The sequence below is a fragment of the Lontra canadensis genome, unplaced genomic scaffold (assembly GCF_010015895.1).
Source record: "Lontra canadensis isolate GAN:19392208 unplaced genomic scaffold, GSC_riverotter_1.0 scaffold57, whole genome shotgun sequence".
Taxonomy (NCBI): Eukaryota; Metazoa; Chordata; class Mammalia; order Carnivora; family Mustelidae; genus Lontra; species Lontra canadensis.
Genome location: NW_022631051.1, coordinates 8,601,056 through 8,627,966, shown reverse-complemented (window position 1 = coordinate 8,627,966; position 26,911 = coordinate 8,601,056). Strand labels below are relative to the sequence as shown.

At 36.6% G+C, this 26,911-nt stretch overlaps 1 protein-coding gene across 8 annotated transcripts in view; it reads right to left on the bottom strand.

Moving 5' to 3' along the window:
• CEP192 (centrosomal protein 192) overlaps positions 1 to 26,911 on the bottom strand; it is a 132,291-nt gene that overhangs the window by 64,815 nt on the left and 40,565 nt on the right. For all 8 annotated transcript variants that reach the window (XM_032875816.1, XM_032875820.1, XM_032875814.1 and 5 more), the window contains 6 exons: positions 15,095 to 15,455; positions 14,545 to 14,688; positions 8,197 to 8,261; positions 7,557 to 7,766; positions 5,112 to 5,238; positions 3,758 to 3,876 (listed from right to left, as the gene is read on the bottom strand). In XM_032875816.1, the coding sequence (XP_032731707.1) occupies positions 3,758 to 3,876; positions 5,112 to 5,238; positions 7,557 to 7,766; positions 8,197 to 8,261; positions 14,545 to 14,688; positions 15,095 to 15,455 (1,026 nt within the window). The remainder of the gene's footprint in view (positions 1 to 3,757; positions 3,877 to 5,111; positions 5,239 to 7,556; positions 7,767 to 8,196; positions 8,262 to 14,544; positions 14,689 to 15,094; positions 15,456 to 26,911) is intronic.

Below are 26,911 nucleotides of genomic sequence, written 5' to 3'. Positions count from 1 at the left end.
TGTATGTGATGTAAAAAATAGTACAGGATGCAACAAAATCCCTACTTTCAGGGAAATTTATACCATTAGATGTTTATGTAAGAAAACCAGAAAGGCAGAAAAATTAAGCTTAATATTTATATCTAGAAGTTAGAGAAACAACAAATTATATCCCCAGAAAACATAAGGAAGGAAATAAAGACCAAAAAATATGAATAGAAGACAGAGAATACATAAAATGAATGAATTAATAACATTGAGAAATACCTGATAAGAATGACTACGAAAACAGAGAGGGAAAAGAGCCAATATATAACAAAGAAGATATTCCTTAAGAACCTAAAATATTAAACAATCACAAGAGGATATTACGGTCAATATTTGTCAATTTATACAGAGTGATAGATTTTTAAGTTTAGATGAAAGGTTGTAATTCCTAGGAAGCTACAATTTATTAAAACTGACACAAGTTTTAAAGATCAGAATAGTCCTATAACTATTTAAGAAATCGAGGGGCACCTGGGTGGCCCAGTCAGTTTAGTGTCTGACTTTAGCTCAGGTCATGATCCCAGGGTCCTGGTATCAGGCTCCCTGCTCAGTGGGGACTCTGCTTGTTCCTCTCCCTTTCCCTCTGCCCTTCACCCTGCTCATGCAGTTACGTGTTCTCTCTCTCTCAAATAAATAAAATCTTCCCAAAAAAAAGAAAAGAAAGGTGAGTCAGCGATTAAAAAGTATTAAAGAAAATTCCAGACTCTGAGGATTTCACCAATGTACGCTACCAAAATCTAACAGCACCAATTTAAAAAAAATAAATAAATAAAAATAAGAGTACCATTCTTCTACTCTTTCAGAAAAACAGAAAAAAAAATGAGATGATCAAAACCTTGATAACAAAACCAAAAAGGCATTCTGCTCACTCACAGACCCAGCACTCTAAATAGACCATAAGTAACGAATCCAACGATCTATAAAAAGGAAAGGTGTATTCCAAGTATAGAAGAACAAGAGAACATTTAAAAACTATTTCTTGTGATTCACCACATTACCAGAAAAAAAGAAAGCTGATGCTTACCTTGACGGATACAAAAAAGCAGTTGACAAAGTAAACTAGCCGACAAGTATCAGAAGGGAATTTTAAAAACCGATAATAAATAAAAACTACAGCACCCATCTAATTTACCTTTTTCTTCCAAATTTTAAAATTCTAGTTAGTTAACAGACAGTGTAATACTGGTCTCAGAGGAGTGGAATGCAGTGATTCATCACTTACATATAAACATCCAGTGCTCATCATAACAAGTGCCCTTCTTAATGCCCATCACCCATTTAGCCCATTCCCCACCCACATCCCTCCATCAACCCTCAGTTCGTTCTCTATAGGTAAGAGGCTCTTATGTTTTCCCTCTCTCTTTTTTTTACCCATGTTCATCTGTTTTGTTTCTTAAATTCTACATATGAGTAAAGTCACATGGTATTTGTCTTTCTCTGATTTATTTTGCTTAGCGTAATACACTCCAGCTCCATTCATCGATGCAAATGACAAGATCTCTGATGGCTGAGTAACAGTCTATTTTAGATATACGCCACATCTTCTTTATCCATCCATCAGTCAATGGACACTTAGGCTCTTTCTGTAGTTTAGCTATTGCTGAACTATTTAGCTATTGCTAATGCTGCTATAACCACTGGGGTCCGTGTGCCCCTTCGAATTTGTATTTTTGTATCCTTTGGGTAAATACCTAGTAGTACAATTGCTGGGTCATTGAGTAGCTCTATTTTTAACTTTTTGAGGAACCTCCATACTGTTTTCCAGAGTGGCTGCATCCATTTGCATTCCCACCAACAGTGTAAAAGTGTTCCCCTTTCTCCGCATCCTCACCAACATCTATTGTCTCCTATGTTCTTCATTTCAGCCGTTCTGGCAGGTGTGAGGTGGTAGCTCATCTTGGTTTTGATTTGTAGTTCCCTGATGATGAGTGATATTGAGCATCTTTTCATGTGCCTGTTAGCCATCTGGATGCCTTCTTTGGAAAAAAGTCTATTCATGTCTTCTGCCCATTTCTTAACTAGATTATTCAGTTTTGGGGTGTTGAGTTTGATCAGTTCTTTATAGATTTTGGATACTAGCTCTTTATCATGCAAATATCTTCTCCTATTCTGTAGGTTGCCTTTTAGTTTTGTTGTTTCCTTCGCTGTGCAGAAGGTTTCTATCTTGGTTAAGTCCCAATAGTTCATTTTTGCTTTTGTTTCCCTTGCTTCAGGCAATGTGTCTAGTGAAAAGTTTCTATGGCGAGGTTGGAGATGTTCCTGCCTATGTTCTCCTCTAGGACTTTGATGGTTTCCTGTCTCACGTTTAGGTCTTTCATCCATCTTGAATTTATTTTTGTGTATGGTGTAACAAAGTGGTCCAGTTTCATTCTTCTGCATGTTGCTGCCCAGTTTTCCCAACACCCTTTGTTGAAGAGACTGTCTTTTTCCATTGGATATTTTTTCCTGCTTTGTAGAAGATTAGTCGACCACACAGTAGCACACATCCAATTTAAAAATAAAATACTGAAGAGCTTTCTTGCCCTGTCAGGAAACCCCAACATCATTACTTTTTCTTCAACACTGCTCTGAGGTATAATCGGGTAGGTTAGTCAAAGAAATTGAAGGTATCAAAATCAGAAAGGAAAAAAACTACTGTTATTCTCAGAAGATAAAACTGCATATATAGATAATCCAAAGAATCTACAGGTAATTATTAGAGTTAATAGTAAATTGAGCATGGTCGCTACATATAAGTTGAGTATTTGAAAAAACATGTATTTCTGTTTAGCCAAAAAAAGGAAGAGTGAAGCTAAGAAACGCAGTATTAAAACACTGTTTCAACAAGTTAGAAAGAAATCCAAATGATGTGCAGTCATCTCTGCACGCCCACAAAACAATCATAAAATACAGAGAATAATTAAAACCTAAGTGGAAGGATATATAATTTTCATGAATTTTAAGATTCAGTATTATAAAGGTGTCAAGCTGACTGTTTGACAGATTAAATGGAACACCAGTTAAAAGCCCAACAGTACTACCGGTTGGTTTGCTGAAGGTGGCAAAGTGATTTTAAAATATATATGGAAATGCAAATGGCCAAGAACAGTCAAGATACTTTACAAGAAAAATAAGGTAACAAAACTTACAAAGCCACAGTGTCATATTGACATAAGACCCCAAATGTCCAAAGGACATGTCTAATGGGCATAGCAAATGCAGGTATTCTTATAATAGAATACTACATATAGTAATGAAAATGAGCTTCTTCTTATACTTAAAATAGGTGCATCTAGCAAACACAAGTGAAAAAAAAATCTAAGAAAAAGAATACATGGTACATGATTTCTTATAAATAAAGTTCAAAAGCAGGGAAAATTAATAGCACATAGAAGGAGTAGTGCTCAGAAGGGGAAAAAAAATGGTTTCTGAGCTACTACTGATGTTCTTTCTCGACCTGGGGGTATGCATGGGTAAGCTGTGGTAACTCACCGACTGTAAGGTTGTTTTATAAATAAATTTATGTATCCTTATTATGTTTAGTATGTACATATGTACTTGGCATGCATATTTATTATACATTGACTAAAATATTCCTGAAAATTCAAAGGACATTTATAATAAAACTGAATCCAAAAAAACCCAACCAATATTATACTGTATATATTTTTCAAATGTGACCTTATGTTGATCTTATACAAGAATTATGACAATGCAGTTTCAGTTTTTCTCTATGGAAAGCTCAAGATACCTCTGTTTTGCTGTTAGTGGCAGTTAATGTCACATCACTTTCATCCACTTGTGAAATACTCTGCAGTTCTTCAGCCTGAAGTGTAACTGATCCTTCACTTAGCTGTGCTTTTAAGTCTCCTGTAGAAAATAAACAATAATTCAACTTACATCTATATGCTACCTCACAGAAACAATCTGTGGGATAAGGACCACGCAGCATGACTAACTGCCAAGGAAGAGTCTTTGGACCTCAATTTGATTTTGCCAAGTTTAAACTTTAGATTGTGGATTTTAATCTCTCCCTTTCAAGTACTGACAAACTCATTTAATATTTTCAGCTTTAAACATTTCACAAATATACAATAAGCTGAATTCAAAAATGAGTACTTCTTAGGGCACTAGGTGGCTCAGCTGGTTGAGCACCTGACTCTTGGTTTCAGCTCAGGTCATGGTCTCAGGGTTGTGAGATCAAGTCCCATGTCAGGCTCTCCACTGAGTATGGACCCTGCCTGAGATTCTCTCTCTCTCCCTCTGTCTCTCTCTGCCCCTCCCCTGCTGCTCATGCACACACTTGCTCTAAAAATGAATAAAAATAAAAATGAGTCCCTCTTTACAACAATAGAAAATCAACTAATTTTATATCCAATCCCTTCATCCCAACTCCTCCACTAGATATAGGCTCTTTAAGGACTGAAGCAAATCTTGTACAATTTTATATATGTAGCACCAGGCACTGTACTAACAAAAAGTAGCTGTTCAGTAATTGTATGTTATTACTGAGAAAGTCTGATTTTAAATATTTATCATGGAGGGGTGCTTGGATGGATCATTTCGTTAAGCATCCAACTCTTGATTTTGGCTCAGGTCAAGATCTCAGGGTCATGAGCTCGAGCCCCGCATCAGGTTCCACACTCAGCAGGGAGTCTGTTGGAGATTCTCTCTCTCCCTCTACTCCACCACCCCCTAAGATAAATAAATAAATCTTTACAAAAAATATTTATCATGGATACTTGTCATACTTAGACTATTATGGTCCAAATCTCAAAATATCATTTTAAGCAAAAGTCTAATTAAGTTCATCAACTCAGTAGTTGAATAGGCCAAAATTAACTAACCCATTTGAACTAACCCATTGAACAAATGAAGTATTTCATTTACTTTGGTTTTTTACAAAAGGATTTAGGTGGATTTTGGTTGACTTGTTTCCACTTTCGACTAAAAAGGCAATACGGGTTATGTAAGAATAAAATCTGTAACAAATACTGAAAAAATTCAAAAAAATATATACATTTTCACTCATTAACATGATCACAGAACCACTAACTTATAGTTTAAAAAAAGGTTACTAAAAACTCCTTCATTTAATCCATTACCTGAAAATATATCATGCTTAAGATGAGCCATTTCTTTTTCCAAATTACTTCTTGATACATCAGATTTTCTTATGAGAGCAACAGGTTCTCTCTTCTCTGGTGATCTAATAAAATAACCAAATGATGGCTACAAAATAAACATGTGAGTTATTTCCTTAATTTTTAACTGCTCTGAGAAATTCTAGACTATTTTATTTTACTATTGGTAACCTAGCTAAATTACTTCAACAAAATAATTGTTCTTTTCATTTAAACTCAACTAGAGATAAATTTTAAAAGTCTAGTTTTATTTACTTACTGCCATATTTAATCATCAAACTAATACTGTCAGATAAGCTGCTCTAAGAAATCCAAATTCAAACCACCCAGAAAATACACTTCATTCCTTCAGGAATTATTATGGAGTAGTTACTGTGTCAGGCACTGTTTATCATCAGTGTGACATATCAATGAGATAAAAGATAGAATGTCCTGCCTTCTTAAAACTTATAAGTATAAGGGTATTTATTTTATACAATACATCCACAAAAATCTGTATTAAGATTAGTTGGGGGTGGGGGGAAGATTAGGTTTGTTCCTAGCACCTGGAAGAAAGTGCTAAGGAGCGGGGAATTCCCACTTGTCTTTCTTATACAACTTTGACATGTCAGACCTGAAATGTAAATTCATTAAATGCACTCAATTTTCAATTGAGCTTCACCTGGGAATTTCTTCCCTTGATCGAGCAACTTGAATGGAACACTTCATAATTCAAACCAAAACAGAAATTCTAAGTGATAGATCTATTTTTCCACGATCCAGTGCTTTGTTTGTTGAGTAAGGATTTCATTTTATCTTCAACTTGTCTCATAACGTCAAAATCCCAATCAATCCAGGCAAGAAAATCTGTCTCTCCAAAGCACTTATTTTCATTTTTTAATTCACTGCGCAGACAGGAATGTATAGGGATGGGATGTGTCAGGGAACCCCAACATCATCACTTCTCTTTAACACTGCTTTGAGGTGTAATCAGGTAGGCCAGTCAAAGTAACTGAACATACCAAATGCAGGTACCAGTTCAGATCAAATTTAAGTCCTGTATCTGGACTTTGAGTTCTAACACCATGGCTATTATTTCAAATTATATTTAGTAAAATCCAGTTTTAATACCACTCCCTCCAATAACCAAACTCCCTATAAAGAATTTATCAAGCTTTTTGACTCTACCTCCAAGAGGAATCTTGAATCCTTGATTTTTCTGTGTCTATACTATAATTCTAGACAGCGGCCTTCACATCTCTTCCCAAGTACAAACTCTCTGCCTGCTGCTATTCCTCTTGCCCCTCTCCACCCAGGTTCCATATACAGTAGTAGCATCATGTCACACTGGGGAGATGGCGCTGGCACGACGACAAAGTTGCTTCCTGACTCCAAGCCTTTCTTCCCAATTAATTTCAGATGAACCCAAATCCTACAATGACCCCTCATGATCTGGTCCTGATATTCTTCTACCATTGAACCATCCTACCCTCTCTCCCTTCCCCCATTTACATCAGCAACCCTGGCCTGCTTTCTGTTCCTTGAAATGCCAGTCTAGTTTCTACCTCCAAGCCTCCACACAGATGGTCCCCCTTTGCTGGGAACACTCTGCCTCCAGATCTTTTGGCAGCTTCCTCCTTCCCATCATTTAGGTCCCAGTTCAATGCCATCTCCTCAGAGGTCGGGTCGCCCTGACCACCACAGCTAAAGCAACTTCTTTTTTTTTCCCCACAATGTTCCAAAATGCATTGTTTATGCACCACACCCACTGTTCCATGCAATACGTGCCCTCCATAATACCTACCACAGGCTCACCCAACCTCCCATCCCCCTCCCCTCCAAAACCCTCATTTTGTTTCTCAGAGTCCACAGTTTCTCTTGGTTTGTCTCCCCCACTCTTCATAGAACTTACTATTATTGCTTACATTTTCAAATTTTTACATGTATTACAGCTTATTAAACCAAAACTTTCCTATATTCCAAAACATGTTTTCAGGTAGAAGTTTAAAAAAAAACAATCTTCAAATTCTTCCCGTCAACCAATGATATAACAATAGCAATATCAACTAACAGGTATTGAACACCTGCTGCAAGTTAGTCTTGGTGCTAAGTGCTTTCTTTATGTGTCCCATCACACTTAATTCTTATGAAACCCTATAAAATAGCACTCCATTTTAAAAATTGGAAAATTAAGGCACAGATGAGTTAAATAAATTGCTCCATGTCACAGAACGAGTTAAAAGACAGAACCAGGACTGGAGTCAGGGTCTGACCGACTATAAAACCCGAGCTGTCTACCACAATTCTATCATATGCCTATTCTGTCCCTGCTGTAAAGATACTGTGCTATAGCTAATATCATCATAACATTCAAAATATAAGGGCTGGTGAATTAATTCAACCATTTTCAGCACATATCATACTTACTCTTCTCACATTGTAACCACCACCAAGGCAACCAAGAGCTTCAGATCTTTGAGCAAAGAACTCTCCTAAAGATAGACGTAAATAACTGGCATCATCTTTGTCCAAATCTGATGTGCTAAGTGATTTCCTCAACAAATTATAATTAATTGAAGTTCCCCAAGATGTATCCCCTAGTGCAGCTGAAGTGTTCTGGGCATCTATATTTTCTTCCTAGGGAGAAAGTTATTGTTTCATTTTATTTCCCCAGCAAGGCTTCCTTCTGTTCTTCTAATATGCAAAAATAAGAAAATTTAACTAAGAAAATTTAAACATCTTCATTAAAAAAAAAATCAAGACAAAATCAAGCTTAAATAGCTAATAATAAGGTAATCAATATATTCAATTTGTTTAAATAGCATTACTTCATTTTAAAACATGGTTAAAAACTACGGTAAGATCTTTAAAGCCTATTAAGGTGAGTCTAAGTGAACTGAACTTATTTAGTATGCAGTTATTTTTAATTAATAATTGAGAGCATGACTGAAAAAGAAAATGTGTAAACATGAGAAAACAAGATATAATTCTATACAAACTATGTATCTATCCAGAAAGAATACAGGTAAAATTTTAAAACTTTGGTTAATCCCAATAAAATACGAACCTGCATAAATTGATGCTCTTTATTAAATTCTTCTTCATCTTGATCAATCAAATCCAGGGCTTCAGCTTAAAAAAGAATTAGTTTATATAATTAAATTATACTAATGCCTAATTAAAAACTAGCAGATATTGAAAACTTAGTTAGGAAAATGAAACAGTAAAGAAATAACTGAGAAAAGTATATGAAAGCTTTCATCATACAACTGATGTATCTATTTTAAGTATGTTAAGTCTCTGGTTCTTAAACTTTTAGTAATGAACACTCTACTGTTAATGATTTTATCAGTTACTAACTTGTCCTAACTTGCTAAAGGGCCCTTATAATGTAAGCTTATCTGTAAAAGATGCACTTTAATTTTAGCTTTTGAAGATTTTGGCACAACTGACTTAAAGTACTCCAGGAATACCTGTGAAATTTTATCTGGAAACAGCACAACAGTAAGTCACCCTATAAACTTGTAGTGAAGAGGTCTGCTGGGATGCCCAACCACCTGTTTGCCCAGGACTGTCTCAGTGTTAGAAAGGAAAATCCCACATCCCAGCAAACACCATAGGCTGGACAAACTAAAACAAGTGGTCATCCAACATCTGCCCTCAAAGTCCCTACTGAGCAACTCAGTTTACCTTAGGGAAATGAATGGGCCTGGACACCTTAAATCTCTAAGTCAAATCCACAAACTAAAATGCCTCAGAGGCCAGAAGTGGATGAGCATAAAGGTCCAGGTGTGACATGGCAGGGAGTGATGGGATAGTGGCAAACTAGAAAGCACATGATCCTGCTCAAGTCATTAGAAGAGGAAAGAATTTTTTTTTTTTTAAGATTTTATTTATTTATTTGAAACAGAGAGAAAGAGAATACAAGTATGCAGAGAGTCAGGCACAGAGAGAAAGAGGAGGAAGCAGGCTCCCCGATGAGCAGAGAGCCCGATGCAGGCCTCGATCCCAGGACCCTGAGATCATGACCTGAGCCGAAGGCAGAGGCTTAACCCACTGAGCCACCCAGGCGCCCAAGAGGAAAGAATTTTAAACATGTTGACTAATCAGACAGTCTGCAGGCTCTCCGCCTACCTGCTAACCGCTCTGGGTCTCTGCCTGGTACTTTAGGAGACTGGCTGAAATAGGAAGCTGTATGCAACCCAGACGAGACAGTCTACCATGGTCCAAACAAGAAGTATTCCCCTCTCTCATTAGCTCATCAGGAGCTAATCAGATCCAAATTGCTCTTTTGGAAACCCTTATAGTTCAACATTAACATCCTGAGAAACATAATGAGAATAGAAATAGACTATTTCCAATCAGGAAAAGAAGAACACCAGAGATAGCTCAGGTTCTTACTTGTTAGGAGAGTGGGGGTTCTTTTTTTTTTTTTTTTTTTTTGTAAAGATTTATTTACCAGAGAGAGAGTGTTCGCGCACACAAGCAGGCAGAGTGGCAGGCAGAGGCGGAGAGATGGGCAGGCTCCCTGCTGCGCCAGTAGCTCCAAGTGGGACTCGATCCCAGGAACCTGGGATCACAACCCGAGCCGAAGGCAGTGGCTTAACTGACTGAGCCACCCAGGCATCCTGGATAGTGGCGGGTTCTTTACTTTGTGAACCCATCATTTCTTACATAAACATATTCTTAACCTATGAATGGGCACCAGGAGAACAATGACACTCTCAAATCACATTAGAGATACAATCTTTCACATAAAAACTTTTCTATGAGGATTCTCTGTGATGCCCATGACTCAAAGAATTAAAAGCCATTGCCCTAAAATGTGAAAGCATCAACCAACCAACTCTAACAGCCAAGGGACGGGAAGTAGGAAATCAGACCACTAAGAAGATAACCCAGAAAGACTTCATTTACTTCACTGCATTAAATATCAAGTGTTTTTCTGGGGTGCATGGGTGGCTTAGTTGCTTAAGCAGCTGCCTTTGGCTAGCATCATGATCTCAGGGTCCTGGGATCAAGCCCCACATCAGGCTCTCTGTGCACCAGGGAGTCTGTCTCTCACTCTCTGTTTATACTCTCCCCGCCCCCCTCTCAAATAAATAAATAAAATCTTTTTAAAAAATCAAATGTTTCTCAAATCATTAACTAAACAGTTCCAACTGATATTTGTTAGATTCTGAAGTACTTTCTTCTCCAAACTTTAACAGATTCTTCCATTCAAGAAAAATCTACAGTAATATTGCTACTTTGTATGCTCACCAGAAAATCAGTCAGCAATTACGAGAAAAAAGAACTTCATTTTTTATAAGAATCGACACCCAATTCTTTGCCAAATCTAAAATAGTCCTTTCAAATAACTCCTGAATGCTTCTACTGTTAAATTTTGAAGCAGGCCATATACCCCAGCCCTCCAGCCAGTTTTAATCCTAGGCCATAAGGACAAGTGATACAGTGACTCAGATGCAGGGAGCTGTCAGAGAGGGGGCAAAGCAGAAATGGAGCAGAGGGTGCCATAGCTCTTATTTTCTGAATAAAGTTTATTAAGTAGATAAATTTTCATTTTGAATGACTTTGACATTATGAAATTACACCTTGGTCCAACCTTCCTCTTCTGAATTATCTCTTCTTATATTTTAAAAATTCCCTTCCCCTTTCCTATAAAAATGCTTCCCCTGCATTCATGCTCCCCTGACGCTGATTTCCCTTGACCTAGTTCTTCCTTTCTTTCCTTCCATCACACTTTTCCCCACAGTATTCCATAATCATTTTCCCCATTTCTTCACCACCCATCCTTTCCAACCTGGCCTTTGTTCATTTCCTAATCACAAGGATGGTTTCATTAAACTTCTTTTATCTATTTTAGTTTTCCTTGAATAGTAACACACCCACGTAGTTCAAAATGCAAAGGTACCCATATATATGTTATGCTTCAACAAAGAGTTTTTGGAAGTTAATCAAAGACATAAAAGGGAATATGGCACTGAAAAGTCTCCCCCTTATCCCTGACCCTACATCCCACATCTCCAAAAGCTACCAATATATAAAGTACCCCTGATATCATGATTTGAATCTATTTGATTTCTGAGTTCAGCAGCTGGGGATTCCTTGCAATCCATTTCTTTCTCTTTCAAAAAAATCTTGGCCACCATATGTATTTATAAATACATGTGTGTCCTTCCCCCTTCCAGATTTTTACATAAATGTCAAAATATTTTATATGCTTTTCTATGTCTTGGAATTTAAACTATTTCAGTGATTATTCCACATTAGTACCTAAAGAGCCTCTTTCCATTTTTTTAATGACCACAATGTATTTTCCTTATATGGACGTACCTTATTTAATTAGTTCCCTATTTTGTACACCCATATTGCTTCCAACCTTTTGTTACTATAAACAATATGTATTCACATACCATTTCTGCAAGCATATCTGAAGAATAAATGCCCAGCAGAACCCCTTGGTTAGAGGGTATGTACATTTGTAATTTTGCTAGATGCTTTAATACTTCCCTATCTACATAAATAGTACATAAATACTACAATATCTTTTCCCTCACACTCTTGCCAATGTAGTTTTATTACCAAACTATTGGATCACTGCCAAAAAAAAAAAATGGAAAAATAGTATCGTGGAATAGTTTTTTCCATGAATAAATTCCATTAACTTTTTTTGAACATTTAACAACCATTTTCATTTCCTTTTCTCTAAATTGTCTGTTTATATCTTCTGCCTAATTCTACACTGAGAAGCTGGTCTTTTTCTTACTGTTTATTAGAACACTTTATACATTAGGAAAACAGGCCTTTAACCCATAACAGGAATACAAATATATTTCTCAGTCTGATCACTAATTTTTAAAAACTGCTGACCAAAGCGTAATATATATATATATACATGTATATATATATAAAGTATTTATGTGTACAATGAACACATTTGTGTGGCCAGATTAACACCCTAGGTCAAGAGAGATAACATTGCTAGCACCCCCAAAAGGCCAATCAAGCTTCCTTCCAGTTACTACATGCCCATCAGAGGGTAACCAGTATCCTTACTTCTTACTCCACAGAGCAGGATACATTTTGAAATATATACAAATAGATTTATATAGCATGTACTCTTATTTTGCATTATTTCATTCAATATGCTTGTGAAATTCATCCCCGCTGCTACAAGTAGCTACACATCATTCATTTCCATTGCTACGTAGCATTCCAATGTGTAAATAAACACAATCCATTGTATCATTAATGAGAATCTGGGAGTTTCTAATTTGGAGTTAATCATATAGTGCTGCTATAAATATTTCAGTCTTTTGGTGAAGAGTACCTCTATACACTGGGTATATACTCTGGTGCAGAATTACCGGGGGCCCTAAAGTATGAAGTTCATAAAGTTTACCTTCAAAAGCTCCTCCTAGACAAATTTTCCAAATGGTTCTATCACTTTATACTCCCACCAGTTACACATGAAAATTCCATGACCATTGACTTTTAAGTGACACAGTTGCTATCCACTGTCCAGAATGTACCTTCTTGTTCTTTCTAAATCAAGATATTGTTGAGCAAGCTCGAACTGTAACTTAATTTCCAGTTTCTGGCTCACACTTCCCACCTCAAACTATAATCATTCAAAATTCTACAGTTTCTTCTGATTTTCCCACCTCAGTTCATGGTACTGCCATTTTCTCAAGTAACTCCGACCACAAACCTCAATCTTTTCTTGCCTCTCTCTCTACTGAAATCCAGTCACCAAATCCTAACCATTTTATTTCCAGGTCTTTCATTCTCTACTTTTCATTCTCACTATGACACCTAGATTCCTACAACATCCTGAGGAATCTCCCAGTCAACTGACCATTGCTGCCAGAGACAACTCACAAAGGAAGTTGGACACTGAAGTCTGCAGTGGCTCCCTATTGCTTATCACACAAGCCTCAACTCAGACACGGTAGTCAAAGCTCAAATCTACTTTACTTGGTCCTACTCTATCTCTCCAGCTTCACCTCTTCGTATCTTACTACTCTCCTCTTCCCATACCTTGTCATAAATGCTAGCTACATTGGACTATTTACCATTCTCAAAACACACCCAGACTTCCTCATTTGATTCTCTTTAATTGGGTTTTTTATCCATTTAGAATTTCTCATGCCCTCAAGCATTTACCTTTCGAAACTCTTACCTCAAAAGCTATTATCTCCTATGTGAAACCCGTCACCCATTCATGCAAAAGTTATTTTTCCTCTAAACTCCCAAAACCATTTGGTTTGTGTCTCTTACGCTGCTAATTACTGTTTTCTTCTTATCTTATCCCCCCCTTAGCTGATGGACAATTTCTTAGAGGCTGGAAAAATACCTTATATGTCTCTACCTTCCACATCATTACATGGTTAGGAGGAGCTCAGGACAAGCAGTAGTCAGAATAACTTCTTCCTGAGGTATGTTCTGAGCCTATTAAAAATACGACTAGGCTTGACAGGCCACTGAATGCCTTTATCGCAGGTTTACAGATGCTCAGGGGCTGGAGGCCTCAGTGGCACAGCACCTCCATAGACTAAGGCTCAAAATGTAATTTGTTCTGCAGATTTAAACTGGTTTTTCCTTTCACTGTCAGAGATAATCAACAAACCTAGCTGATATTCCTAGCTCTCATTCTTTGAGATTTATGTTTTCCGTCACTTTTCTCCCATCATTTCCACATTTCTTAAGTTTTACTCCAAAATGGACAGGACTTTGTAAATGCTCTTTTATCAGATATTTCTTTTGTTCAGGACAGAATTTTAAAAGTGAAAACGTACAGCTTGAGGTTCCTTCCAACTCTGCAAGATGAAAGTTCTAAACTGATGTAAAAGAATGATAACCTGACTCACTGTCCTTGATTAAGGAAAAGGCTCAGCTCATTCTATAATGATTAGCACTGACTAGTTCAAGACTTTGTTCCTATAAAAACTACTGATAAGCTCAGTATTACAGCTGACCCTTGAACAACATGGGTTTGAACCACACAGGTCCACTTTACATAGATTTTTTTTTTTTTTGATAAATACAGTATAGTGCTATGAATGTATTCTCTCCCTTATGATTTTAACTTTTTCTTCCTCTAGCTCACCCTACTTTAAGAATACAGTATATAATGCACATAACATGTAAAACAGGTGTTAATTGTTTATGTTACTGCTTAAGGCTGCTGGTAAACAGTAGGCTGTAAGTAATTAAGATTTTGGGAAGTCAAAAGTTATACACAGATTTTGAAATATGCAAGGAGTTGGTGCCCCTTAACCCCCATATTGTTCAAGGTTCAAATGTATAGTCCAAAAATGATTTGATATGGCTAACCAATATATAGAGTAATCTCAGAACACCATGAAAAACAATGAAAATGGTACAATAAAGTGGTTATCAATACACTTACAACCAGATCTGAAGTCTTCATTCATCTCATCAGTTAGAGACATATTTAAAATTTGTTCTTTATTAAAAGATGTATAATATGCAAGGTCAGTGACCCATCTGCCCTCTTCGTTCTGATAGACAACATTTTGTGGTAGATCTGTTTCTAAAAAATTCCAAAAATATCCAATCACATATGAAACAAAATGACGTAATATTCTACATAATTTTACTTAGTTGACTTATCTTAGATATCAACAGTACTGCAATCTGCCCAAAACTAGTTAGAAAAAAGAAAATCCATTCCCACAAAAGAAAAATTCTCTAAAGGTGGATAAGCCAGCCTTAACTCAGAAAAGATCTGTAATGGAGAACCAGTGGCAAAAGGAAAAACTGAGACTTAGAGTAGTATACTTCCACTAGATCTGTGAATAAAGATACAATTTCTAATCCATAAGACACAAAATTCTAATACAAAAGATTAGGCAAGTTCCACTTGAAAACATATTCTATTCAAAATATATAAACATTTTATACATTTCTTAACTTATTTTTTTAAGAAAACTACTTACGCTCTTTGCTCTTTTCAACAGACTTGTAATATTCACATGTTCGCCTTTCACTAGTTGGTGACCGAAGACTATCAGTGTAATTAATTTCATTGTCATTAATAGACTTCAAAGATGCTACATCCACATATTTTTGAATGGACACTTCAGGAGTTTCAGTGTCTGAACATTTATCCACAGGCAAAACTGTTTCTGAATCAGATCCCAAATGCTTATTTTGATGAAGAGAACTGGCCTCCAGCTTCAAAGGGTCCATTAAATCAAAATCACCTTTACTGGCATATGTGTCGTGAAAATAAACAGGGTTAAGTTTCACATTAGTAGCCTGGATAGTCTTCACAGGAATTTCTTCTCTTTCGCTTTCCTTTAAAAATGTATAACAGAATAGCCATAAGTTTTGTTTTTCATAACTTATTCTAAAACTTTATGGGAAAAATGTATGTAGTAGACATAAATGATTATTATATGAAGCATCAGACTACATGGAATTCATTCTACTCTTTTAGACTATATGTAAACAAATTTTAAGCAATATACCAGAACCATAATGTGGTCATTATGAACACTTATCAACAGATTCAGATACCAGAAGTAAGTCCAACATGTTCATTATATTACAAGATGTAAGAAATATCACTTTAATTTTTAAAATTACCACTAGAACTCTCAACAAGGATGACAATTAATGTAACCTAACTCATAAGTACAACTAACATCCCTTGAAAAGATATATTAACACCTTTTAGAAATAATCCCATTTACAGTTACACCAAAAAACCGCAAGATACCTAGGAATAAACCTAACCAATGAGGTAAAAGTAGAAGAACTATACTCTGAAAACTACAAAACACTTATAAAAGACATTAAAGAGGACACAAAGAAATGGAAAAGCATTCCATGCTCATGGGTTGAAAGAACAAACATTGTTAAAATGTCTATACTACCCAATGCAATCTATACACTCAATGAAATCCCTACGAAAAATATCATCAGCAATTTTCACAGAGTTAGAACAAACAATCCTAAAACTTATATGGAACCACAAAGGACCCCAAATAGACAAAGCGATCCTGAAAAAGAAAAGAAAAGCTGAAGGCATCACAATTCTGGACTTCAAACTATATTACAAAGCTGTAGTCATCAAGACAGTATGGTACTGGCACAAAAACAGACACACAGTTCAATGGAATAGAACAGAAAACCCAGAAATGGACCCACAACTATACAGTGAACTAATCGTCTACAAAACAGGAAAGAATATCCAATGGAAAAAGACAGTCTCTTCAACAAAGGGTGTTGGGAAAACTGGACAGCAACACGCAGAAGAATGAAACTGGCCCACTTTCTTACACCACACACAAAAATAAATTCAAGATGGATGAAAGACCTAAACATGAGACAGGAAACCATCAAAGTCCTAGAGGAGAACATAGGCAAGAACATCTCCAACCTCAGCTGTAGCAACTTCTCACTAGACATGTTGCCTGAGGCAAGGGAAACAAAAGCAAAAATGAACTACTGGGACTTCACCAAGATAGAAAGGTCTGTACAAGGAAGGAAACAATCAAATAAAAGGCAACCTACAGAATGGGAGAAGATATTTGCAAATGACATATTGGATAAAGGGCTAGTATCCCAAATCTATAAAGAACTGAACAAACTCAACACCCAAAAACCAAATAATCCAGTTAAGAAATGGGTAGGAGACATGAATAAACTTTTTCTAAAGAAGGCATCCAGATAGCTAACAGGCACATGAAAAGATGCTCAAAATCACTCATCATCTGGGAAATACAAATCAAAACCAAGATAAGCTACCACCTCACACCTGTCAGAACGGCTAAAATGAACAACACAGGAGACAAGAGATGTTGGCGAGGATGCGGAGAAAGGGGAACACTCTTACACTGTTGGTGGGAATGCAAATGGATGCAACCACTCTGGAAAACAGTATGGAGGTTCCTCAAAAAATTAAAAATAGAGGGGCACTTGGGTGACTCAGTCAGTTAAGCCCGACTCTTGACTTAGGCTCAGGTCATGATCTCACAGTTGTGGGACTGAGCCCCACATCAGGCTCCATGCTCAGCATGGCGTCTGCTTGAGATTCTTCTTACCCTTACCTCTGCCCACACCCCCTCCCCCACTCACTGTTTCTCTCAAAATAAATAAAATCTTTGAAGAAAAAAAGTTAAAAATAGAACCACCCTACAACCCAGCAATTAGACTACTACGTAGTTACCCAAAGCACACAAAAATACAGATTAAAAGGGGGTACATGTTTATAGCAGCATTACCAACAATAGCCAAACTATGGAAAGAGCTCAAGCGTCCATCAACTGGTAAATGGATAAAGAAGATGTGGTACATACATTATTTTTACATACACACACACACAGAGGAATTTATTTTTTTTTAAGATTTTATTTATTTGACAGAGAGAGAAGGATCACAAGTAGGCAGAGAGGCAGGTAGAGAGGGAGGGAGAAGCAGGCTCCCTACTGAGCAGAGAGCCCGATGCGGGGCTTGATCCCAGGACCCTGAGATCATGACCTGAGCTGAAGGCAGAGGCTTAACCCACTGAGCCACCCAGGTGCCCCCACATAGAGGAATATTATTCAGCCATTAAAAGAATAAAATTTTGCCATTTGTAATGACTGCATGAAGCTACAGTGCATTATGCTAAGTGAAATAAGTCAGAGAAAGACAAATACCATATGATTTCACTCATATGTGGAATTTAGGAAACAAAACAGATGAACATGAGAATAGGGAAAAAGAGTGGCAGCGGAGGGGAAGCAAAACATAAGATTTTAACAACAGAGAAAAAAACAGGGTTGCAGGAGGGAGGTGGGTGGGGGATGGGCTAAATGGGTGATGGGCATTAAGAAGGGCACTTGTTATGATGTGCATTGGGTGTTATATTAAGTGATGAATCACTGCATTCTACTCCTGAAACCAATATTGCTCTATATGTTAACTAGAATTTCAATATAAATTTGGGAGGGGGAACAAAATACCATTTAACAGGAGTAAAACAGCATATACTACAGACACCCATGAGATGTCCCGAAACAACTGCATTAGACATGGAAAATTAAGCCAGCACCTCAAAACCATGCTCTCCTAACATACTTTCCTAACTGGCATTTCTTATTCTCTCCTAGAATAACAACTGCTGAAAAAGGGCCCAAGTGCCTAGAAAACTCTTTAAGACATTCAGCTACCATCATAATTTCAAGTCCCCATAAAGCATGTTAAGAGTCGTCTTTCCTGTTACAAGATGTATGAGGACAAAAACAGTCTGACAGGCAAAGTTCTTTAAAGTTAAAATACTAAAAGCAGGTAGTTCTACATAAAGGAAAAGATGCTGACTTTGAAAAAAAGTCATAGGTTTAAATCCTAGTGCCAACACTTATTAAATGAGTAACCTCCCAATAATGTTATACAGAAAATAAGCTTACATCCATCCTACCTTACACCAAAATAAATCCCAGATGGCTTAAACATTCAAAAGCAAAAGTGCCAAGAGAAAATACAGATGAATAACCTTATACTCTTTAGTAGATAACATCTATGTATAACACTCTTGTGAGTTAAAAATTTCCCAGTCTTTTTTTTTTTTAAGGTTTTATTTATTTATTTGACAGACAGAGATCATAAGCAGGCAGAGAGGCAGGCAGAGAGAGTAGGAAGCAGGCTCCCTGCAGAGCAGAGAGCCCGATGCGGGGTTCCATCCCAGCACCCTGGGATCGTGACCTGAGCTGAAGGCAGAGGCTTTAACCCACTGAGCCACCAGGCACCCCCAAAATTTCCCAGTCTTAACCCCAGGTCCCATAAATTGTGATCTTATCTGGAAATGGGGTCCTTGCAGATGTAATTAAGCTAAGGATCACGAAATAAAACCATCCTGGATTTTTAATGGGCCTTTAACCCAAAGAGCAATGTCCTTTTAAGAGAAAAAAGATTTACCAGGACACAGAGACACGGAGAAAAAAACCATGTGAACATGGAGGCAAATATTCAGATAGTGCCACAAGCTAAGGAAAACCAGGAGCTACCAGAGGCAAGAAAGGAGCCTTTGAGGGAGCTTAATTAGCCTTTCCAATACCTTGATTTACATCTTGGCCTCTGGAGCTGTGAGAGTAAATTTCGATTATTGCAGGCTACCAAATGTTGGTAGTTTATTCTGGCAGCCCTAGGAAACAAATGCAAACATTAAAGCCTAAAATGCATAAGGACTGAGAGAGGGAATGCCATCTGAAGACACAAGGAAAAAAATGCCATCTATAAGGCAGAGAAAGTAGCACAAGGAGAAAACAACTCTGCTGAAATCTCAATCTCTGACTTTTCTAGAAGTGTAAGAAAATAAATTTCTATTGTTTGAGCCAAATAAATAAATAAATAAATAAAATGTGTAAGAATCAAAATATCTCCTTAACTCAGAAAGCTTATAAAAACAGTAGTTAAAATATGAGTATTCCAACAGAAAAAAAAAGACAAAGAAACAAAGTCATGCCATTTAAAAACAGATAACTATTTTTCATATAGAATACTAGCAAAGATTAAAAAGAACCAGAGTGAAATGGAGATTAAAAAAATAATAGATAAGATGAATGAAACCAAGAGTTGGTTCTCTGAAAAGATAAAACTGACAAGACTTCAGAGAGACTTTATCAAGATAGAGAACTCAAATAAATAATATTAGAAATGAAAGAAGAAAAGTTACAACCAACACCACAGAAATACAAAGGATTATAAGAATACTATGAAATATTATAATCCAACAAATTGGACAACCTGGGAGAAATGAATTAATTTCTAGAAACATACAATCTTCCAAGACTGAATCAGGAAGAAACAGAAAATCTAAATAGACTTATTACTACTAACAAATTAATCAGTAATCAAAAAACTACCAAAAGACAAAAATCCAGAACCAGATGGCTTCATTGGTGATTTCTACCAAACACTTAAAGAGTTAACACCTATTCTTCCTAAACTGTTTCAAAAAAATAGAATGCTTCCAAATTCATTCTACAAAACCAACATTAATCTGACACCAAAATTATACACCCATATCCCTCATAAACATAGATACAAAATCCCCTAAAATATTAGCAAACCAAATTCAACAACACATTAAAAGGATCATTCTATGATCAGGTGGGATTTATTCCAGGTATGCAAGGATGGTTCAATATCCATACATCAATCAACATAATTACCAAAATGAAGCCTAAAAATCATATGATCATCTCAATAGATATAGGAAAAAATATTCGACATAATTCAATATCTATTCATGACAAAAACACCAAAAGTGGTTTTAGAGGAAACACCTCAACATAATAAAGGCTATGTATGACACACCCTAACTAAATCATACTCGATGGTGAAAGCTGAAAGCTTCTCCTCTAAGAACAGGAAAAAGACAAGGATGTCCACTCTTACCACTTTTATTCAACATAGTTTTGGAAGTCCTAGCCCAGCAATAAGACAAGAAATGAGATAAAAAGCATCCAAATTTTAAAAAGGACCAAAGCTGTCACTATTTGCACATGACATAATGCTACAGATAAAAAACCCTAAGATCCCACCAAAAAAACTATAAAATAAATAATCTGAATAAAGTTGCAGGATACAAAATTAATATACAGAAATCTGTTGTTTTCTGAAGCTAATAACGAAGTAGCAAAAAGAGAAATTTTTTAAAATCCTATTTAAATATCAAAAAGAATAAAATACCTAGGAGTAAATTTAATCAAGGAGGTAAAAATCTATACTTCGAAAACTATAAGACACTAATGAAAGAAACTGAAGACAACCCAAATAAATGGAAAGATAAAACCATGTTCATGTATTGGGAAATACTGTTAAAATTTCCATACTACCCAAAACAATCCACAGATTAAATGCAAGACCTATTAAAATACCAATAATGTTTTTCACAGAACTAGAACAAACAATCCTAAAATTTGTTTGAAATCACAAAGACTCCATATGGCCAAAGCAATCTTGAGAAAGAACAAAGCTGAAGGTATCACCATCCCAAATTTCACCCTATACTATAAAGCAATAGTAATCAAAACAGTTATGGGGTACCTGGTTGTCTCATAGTAGAGCATGCAATCTTTGATCTCAGGGTTGTGAGTTCAAGCCCCACATTAGGTATACTTACAAATAAAATCGTAAAAAAACAAAGTTATGGTACTGACACAAAATAGACACAGAGATCAATGGGACAGAATAGAAAGTCCAGAAATAACCCACACTTAGACAGTCAATTAATCAATGGCAGAAGAGGCAAGAATACACAATAGTGAAAAACAATCTTTCCAATAAGCAGTGTTAGAAAAACTAGACAGCTACATACAGAAGAATGAAACTAGACCACTTTCTTTCACCGTATACAAAAATAAACTCAAAATGAATTAAAGTCCTAAATATAAGTCCTGAAACCATAAGACTCCTAGAAGAAAACATAAGCCATAATCTTTTAGACTTCAGCCTTAGCAATATTCTCCCACAACTGTCTCCTCAGGCAAAGTAAACAAAAGAAAAAGTAAACAATGGGGACTACATGAAACTAAATGGCTTTTGCACAGTGAAGGAAACCATCAACAAAATGAAAAAGGAATTTACTAAGTAAAGGTATAAATAAGTCATATGTCCAAGAAGGGGTTAATATCCAAAATACATAAAGAACTCATAAAACTCAACAGTAAAAAAATCTCAAACAATCCAATTAAAAAATGGGAAGAAGACTTGAACAGACATTTCCCCAAATAACACCTATAGATGGCCAAAAGACACATGAAAAGATGCTCAACATCTATCATCATCAGGGAAATGCAACTCAAAACCACAATGAGATACCACCTCATACCTGTCAGAATGGCTAAAATAAAAAACACAAGAAACAAGTGTTGGTGAGGATATGGAAAAAAGGGAACATTTGTGCACTGTTGGGTGGGAATGTAAACCGGTGCGGCCTCTATGGAAAATGTATGAAAGTTCCTCAAAAAAATAAAAAACAGGAATGCCTAGGGGACTCAGTCACTTAAGCATCTGCCTTCAGTTCAGGTCATGATCCCAGGGATCATCCCTGGGATCAGAGCCCCGTTTTGGATTCTCAGCTCAGGAGAAGCCTGCTTCTCCCTCTGCTTACAGCTCTGCCTGCCTGTATACTCTCTCTTCCTCAAACAAATAAAATCCTTAAAAGAAAATTTAAAAAAAGAAAACCATATGATCCAGTTATCCCACTGCTGGGTATTTATACCCAAAAAAATGAAAATACTAATTAAAAAGAATAAATGCACCCTCCAGGTTTATTACAGCATTATTTACAATAGCCGAAGAGATGGAAACAACTCAAGTGGCCATCAATAGATGAATGGATAATGAAGGTGTGGTGTACAGCCTTACATACACACAAACAAACAAACACACACACACAGAATATTACTCAGCTGTGGAAAAGAAAGATTTGGCCATTTGTGACAATATGGATGGACCTAGAGGGCACTGTGCTAAGTAAAATAAGTCAGACAAAGACAAATATGATTTCACTTCTTTGTGGAATCTAAAAAACTAACCAAATGAACAAAACAGAAACAGACTCATAAATACAGAGAACAAACTGGCAGTTGTCAGAGGGGAAGAGGGTAAAGGGATGACAGATAAGACACATGAAGGGGCTTAAGAGATACAGACTTCCAGTTATAAAAAAAAGTAAGAGGGATAAAAAGTAATGCATAGGGAATACAGTCAATAATACCATAATAACTTTGTATGATGACAGACGGTAACTACTTATCAAGGTGAGCATATCATGACATATATAATTGTCAAATCACTCTGTTGTACACCTGAAATCAATCTAATCTTGTATGTCTACTGTACTTCAATTTAAAAATAAAGAAAAAAAGAAAAGTCAGAATGTTGGAAACTAGCTATCTTCTCAAACTACTTAAAATAGTCGTGAATAAAGAATACAGCCAAGTGATAGTCTCCAGAAACACTGCACTATCTGATGAAATGCATCTGAACCCTTTATGTGTTGGGCTGAGGAACCAATGGGGCAAAGCTAGCATCTGTGGGATTATGACTGAAAGCCTCCATGTCAGAATCCTGCCCAGGCTAAATGATAAGGCAGTGACATGAGGCCTCAAACCATCCTGTCAAACCCACACTGATGCACTGTTGGTGGGAAAGCTGGTGCTAAACCATTTCGTAGATGACCTGCTCCTGAGCTGGGGTTCCCTCCAGAACAGAACAGTCCCCCTTGCTCTGATCTAATAATAATGAATAAAGCAAAGACAAATGCAGCTTCTTTGACAATTGTTAAACCTAAACATAAAATAGGCTTTTGTTTATATTTTGACAGGGTAACTTTCCCAGCAAAACTTGAGTTAGGAGATGTGAGGTGAAAGGAAAAAGTAAAAGCAACCCCAAGTTTTCTTAGGAGGTGGGGTTTCAAAAGGAGATAAGGAAATTCTTTGAAAGTCCCATCTTATTGGCATCTAAAAGAAACAAAGAGGCAACAAAATGCCCTGATGGGAACATGCTGATGTCATCTCAAATAATGACTGAACAATATGGCTGAGAATGAATTAAGGAAGAGATGCCCTCCAAAAAATGAAAAAATAGCATCCTTCATAGAATCTAAACACTGATTTTAAGATTGCCATTACTGTATGTGCCACTAAGAAAGAGAACATAAAACTACAACATATCAGTAACTATAAGACACATATTGATTTCAGAAGTGTTAAAATATTGGGCGCCTGGATGGCTCAGTGGGTTGGGCCTCTGCCTTCGGCTCAGATCATGATCCCATGGTCCTGGGATCGAGCCCCACGTTGGGCTCTCTGCTCAGCGGGGAGCCTGCTTTCCCCTCTCTCTCTGCGTGCCTCTCTGCCTACTTGTGATCTCTCTCTGTCAAATAAATAAATAAAATCTTAAAAAAGAAAGTGTTAAAATAGGAAAAATGTGTATCTTATATTAATGAAAAATCAAAGAAATTCCAAATGCTTAAGGAGGAAAAATGGGGGGAAAGGAGAAAGCAGGGATAAATAGTACAATAAAAATTTTGAAAATGATAAAAATAATGTAAATATTAAATGAAGTATATAAAAAAATAAAACCAAGAATATTAATCATTAAACTGAGTATTAAAGGATTTACTTCATCAAAAAACAGACTACCAGATTGCATTAAAAAGCAAAACTTAGGGGCACCTGGGTGGCTCAGTCAGTTGAGTATCCAACTCGATTTCGGCTCAGGTCGTGATCTCAGGGTCATGAGACTGAGCCCCACATCAGGCTCCGTGCTCAATGTAGAATCTGCTCGTCCCACTCCTTCTCCCTCTCCCCTGCTTGCACATATATGCACACACTCTGAAATAAAATCTTTAAAAAAAAAAAACAAAAACCTAGCTGCATGCTATTTATTAGAAACCCTCTAAACAAATGATAAAGAAAAATGTAAATGGGATGGAAAAGAAGATAACAAGTATACACAAAATACAGGAAAAGCAAGGGTATTAATACTAACATACAAAGGAAAATTTAAGGTTAGAAGCACTGAACAGGATAAAAAAAGGGTGTTGTTACTAATAAGGTACTCTTATCACTAAAGTTATAAATCTATAATCTTATATGGAGTAAACATAGCAGAGAAGTACATTAAGAAAAAAAATTGGAGGTGCAAAAATAACTTGGTAAAAAAATTCAATTAAAATTGGGAGACTTTGGGGGGCACCTGGTTGGCTCAGTCGTTAAGCATCTGCCTTCGGCTCCGTCATGATCCCAAGGGTCCTCGGATCGAGCCCCGCATCAGGCTTCCTGCCCAGCAGAAAGGCTGTTTCTCCCTCTTCTACACTCCCTATTTGTATTCCCTCTCTCACTCTCACTCTTTTTTTAAATTGGGAGACTTTGACTTATCTTTTCTGGACTGATACATCTAGTACAGATAAATAAAAGTGATCACATGGGGCACTTGGGTGGCTCAGTTTAGTTTCAGCTCAGGTCATGGTCAGGTCAGGTGGTGGGATCAAACCCCACAACCACCTCCACACTCAGCAGGAAGTCTGCTTCAGGATTCTTTCCCTCCCTCTGCCCTGCCCCCTATGTGCACAAACACACATGCTCTCTAAGATAAATAATCAATCTTAAAAATAAAAGTGATCATAGAGAAATTGAATAATGCGCTAAATAGTCTAATAGCTTCTTAAAACTAAGTATTTTTCAAAAAAGCACATTTTTCATTTTTCTTATGTCCATGAAACACATATAGAAATACACAGTTTTATCCAAAATATTTAGAAGGATTAGATTTTCCAGACCAAACTTTGTAAGCCTCTAAAGTTAGAAATAAAAAATAAAGTTAACAAGAAGTAGTATCAGAAAAGATGGCAGAGGAGAAAGCACCAGGAATCTGTCTTTTCTCCTAGACAAGCGCTGTACTATACTGGGGCCAACATTTCTGAAGTAGCTATTTTGGAACTCTGGACTCTATTTGAACAGTTACAGCTACCAGAGAAAAGGTTGGCTGGTAAGCTACAAATAAGTAGGTCACTCAGTCACTCAGGCTTCAGAATGATCATGGCTACTCATCCTAAACCCTAAGGCAGACAATGTGGGGAGGGCAATCCCTCTTTTTAACATGGTTTGTTGGAGCCAGAGAAGCAATAAGGATTTTGCCTCCCAATTACCAGGTTTCTGTCTTCTGACTGCAGACTGCTGCTTCTGACTGCAGAGCTACAGGCACGGAGGCTGGTCACCAGTGATTCAACCCCTACCAGCTGAAGTGATCACCATACTGAAAGGAGTCACACCTATTTCTTTAAATATCAAAGACAACCACGTACAGAGAAAATTAAGAGAGCTGCTCTACATGCCCAGGAAAAAATACAGTCTCAGAAAGGACCTGTAAAACCTAAACTTTCACCATATGCTCATCCCTGCACAGACATACTCTATAAAAGTTAAACAAAGAGCAAAACCTAGAGAAAACGGAGAATATTATTTCTAGAGTTATCACATAAGATTCAAATGTCCAGTTTGCAACAACAAAAAAAAATCACAAGGCATACAAAGAAACAAGAAAGCACGATCCATTCAAAGGAAAAAAGTAAGTCAACAGAGAACATACAAGAGGAAACCTGTATATCAGACTTACCACGCCAAGACTTTGAAAACCAGTATCTTAAAGATGCTCAAAGAGCTAAAGGAAGATGTGGACAAACAAGAAAATGATCAATGCACAATATGCATAACAATAAAGAGATAATTTTTAAAAAGAGCCAAACAGAAATTCTGACACTGAAAGGTACAATAACTGAAGTGAAAAATTCACTAGAGGGGTTTGAAAACAGATGTGCACAAGCAGGATAAAGATACAGCAAACCTGAAGATAGGACAACTGAAATTACAAAGCTTCAGAAAAAATGAAAAGACTCTAAGGAACCTATGGAATATCATCAACACATTGGGGACCAAGAGCACTTTCTGCAAAACACAGAAGACCGAAAAAGGGAAAGAAATTATGGCTGTAATAAGTAATGCAAGCAGTACACACTACAGTATTTCTAATAATACCAATGAATTTCTCTTACAAGTCCCTTAATAAGTTTATTTTCTTTAGCTTACTTTATTGTAAAAATACAATACATAACATGTATAACATATAAAATAACTTATCACTATTTATGTTATCAGTAAGCTTTCCAGTCAATAGTAGATTATTAGTAGTTAAATTTGGGGAACTCAAAATTAGTAGCTTCTGAGTTCCTTAGATGGCATTAAGGAAAATGGGCT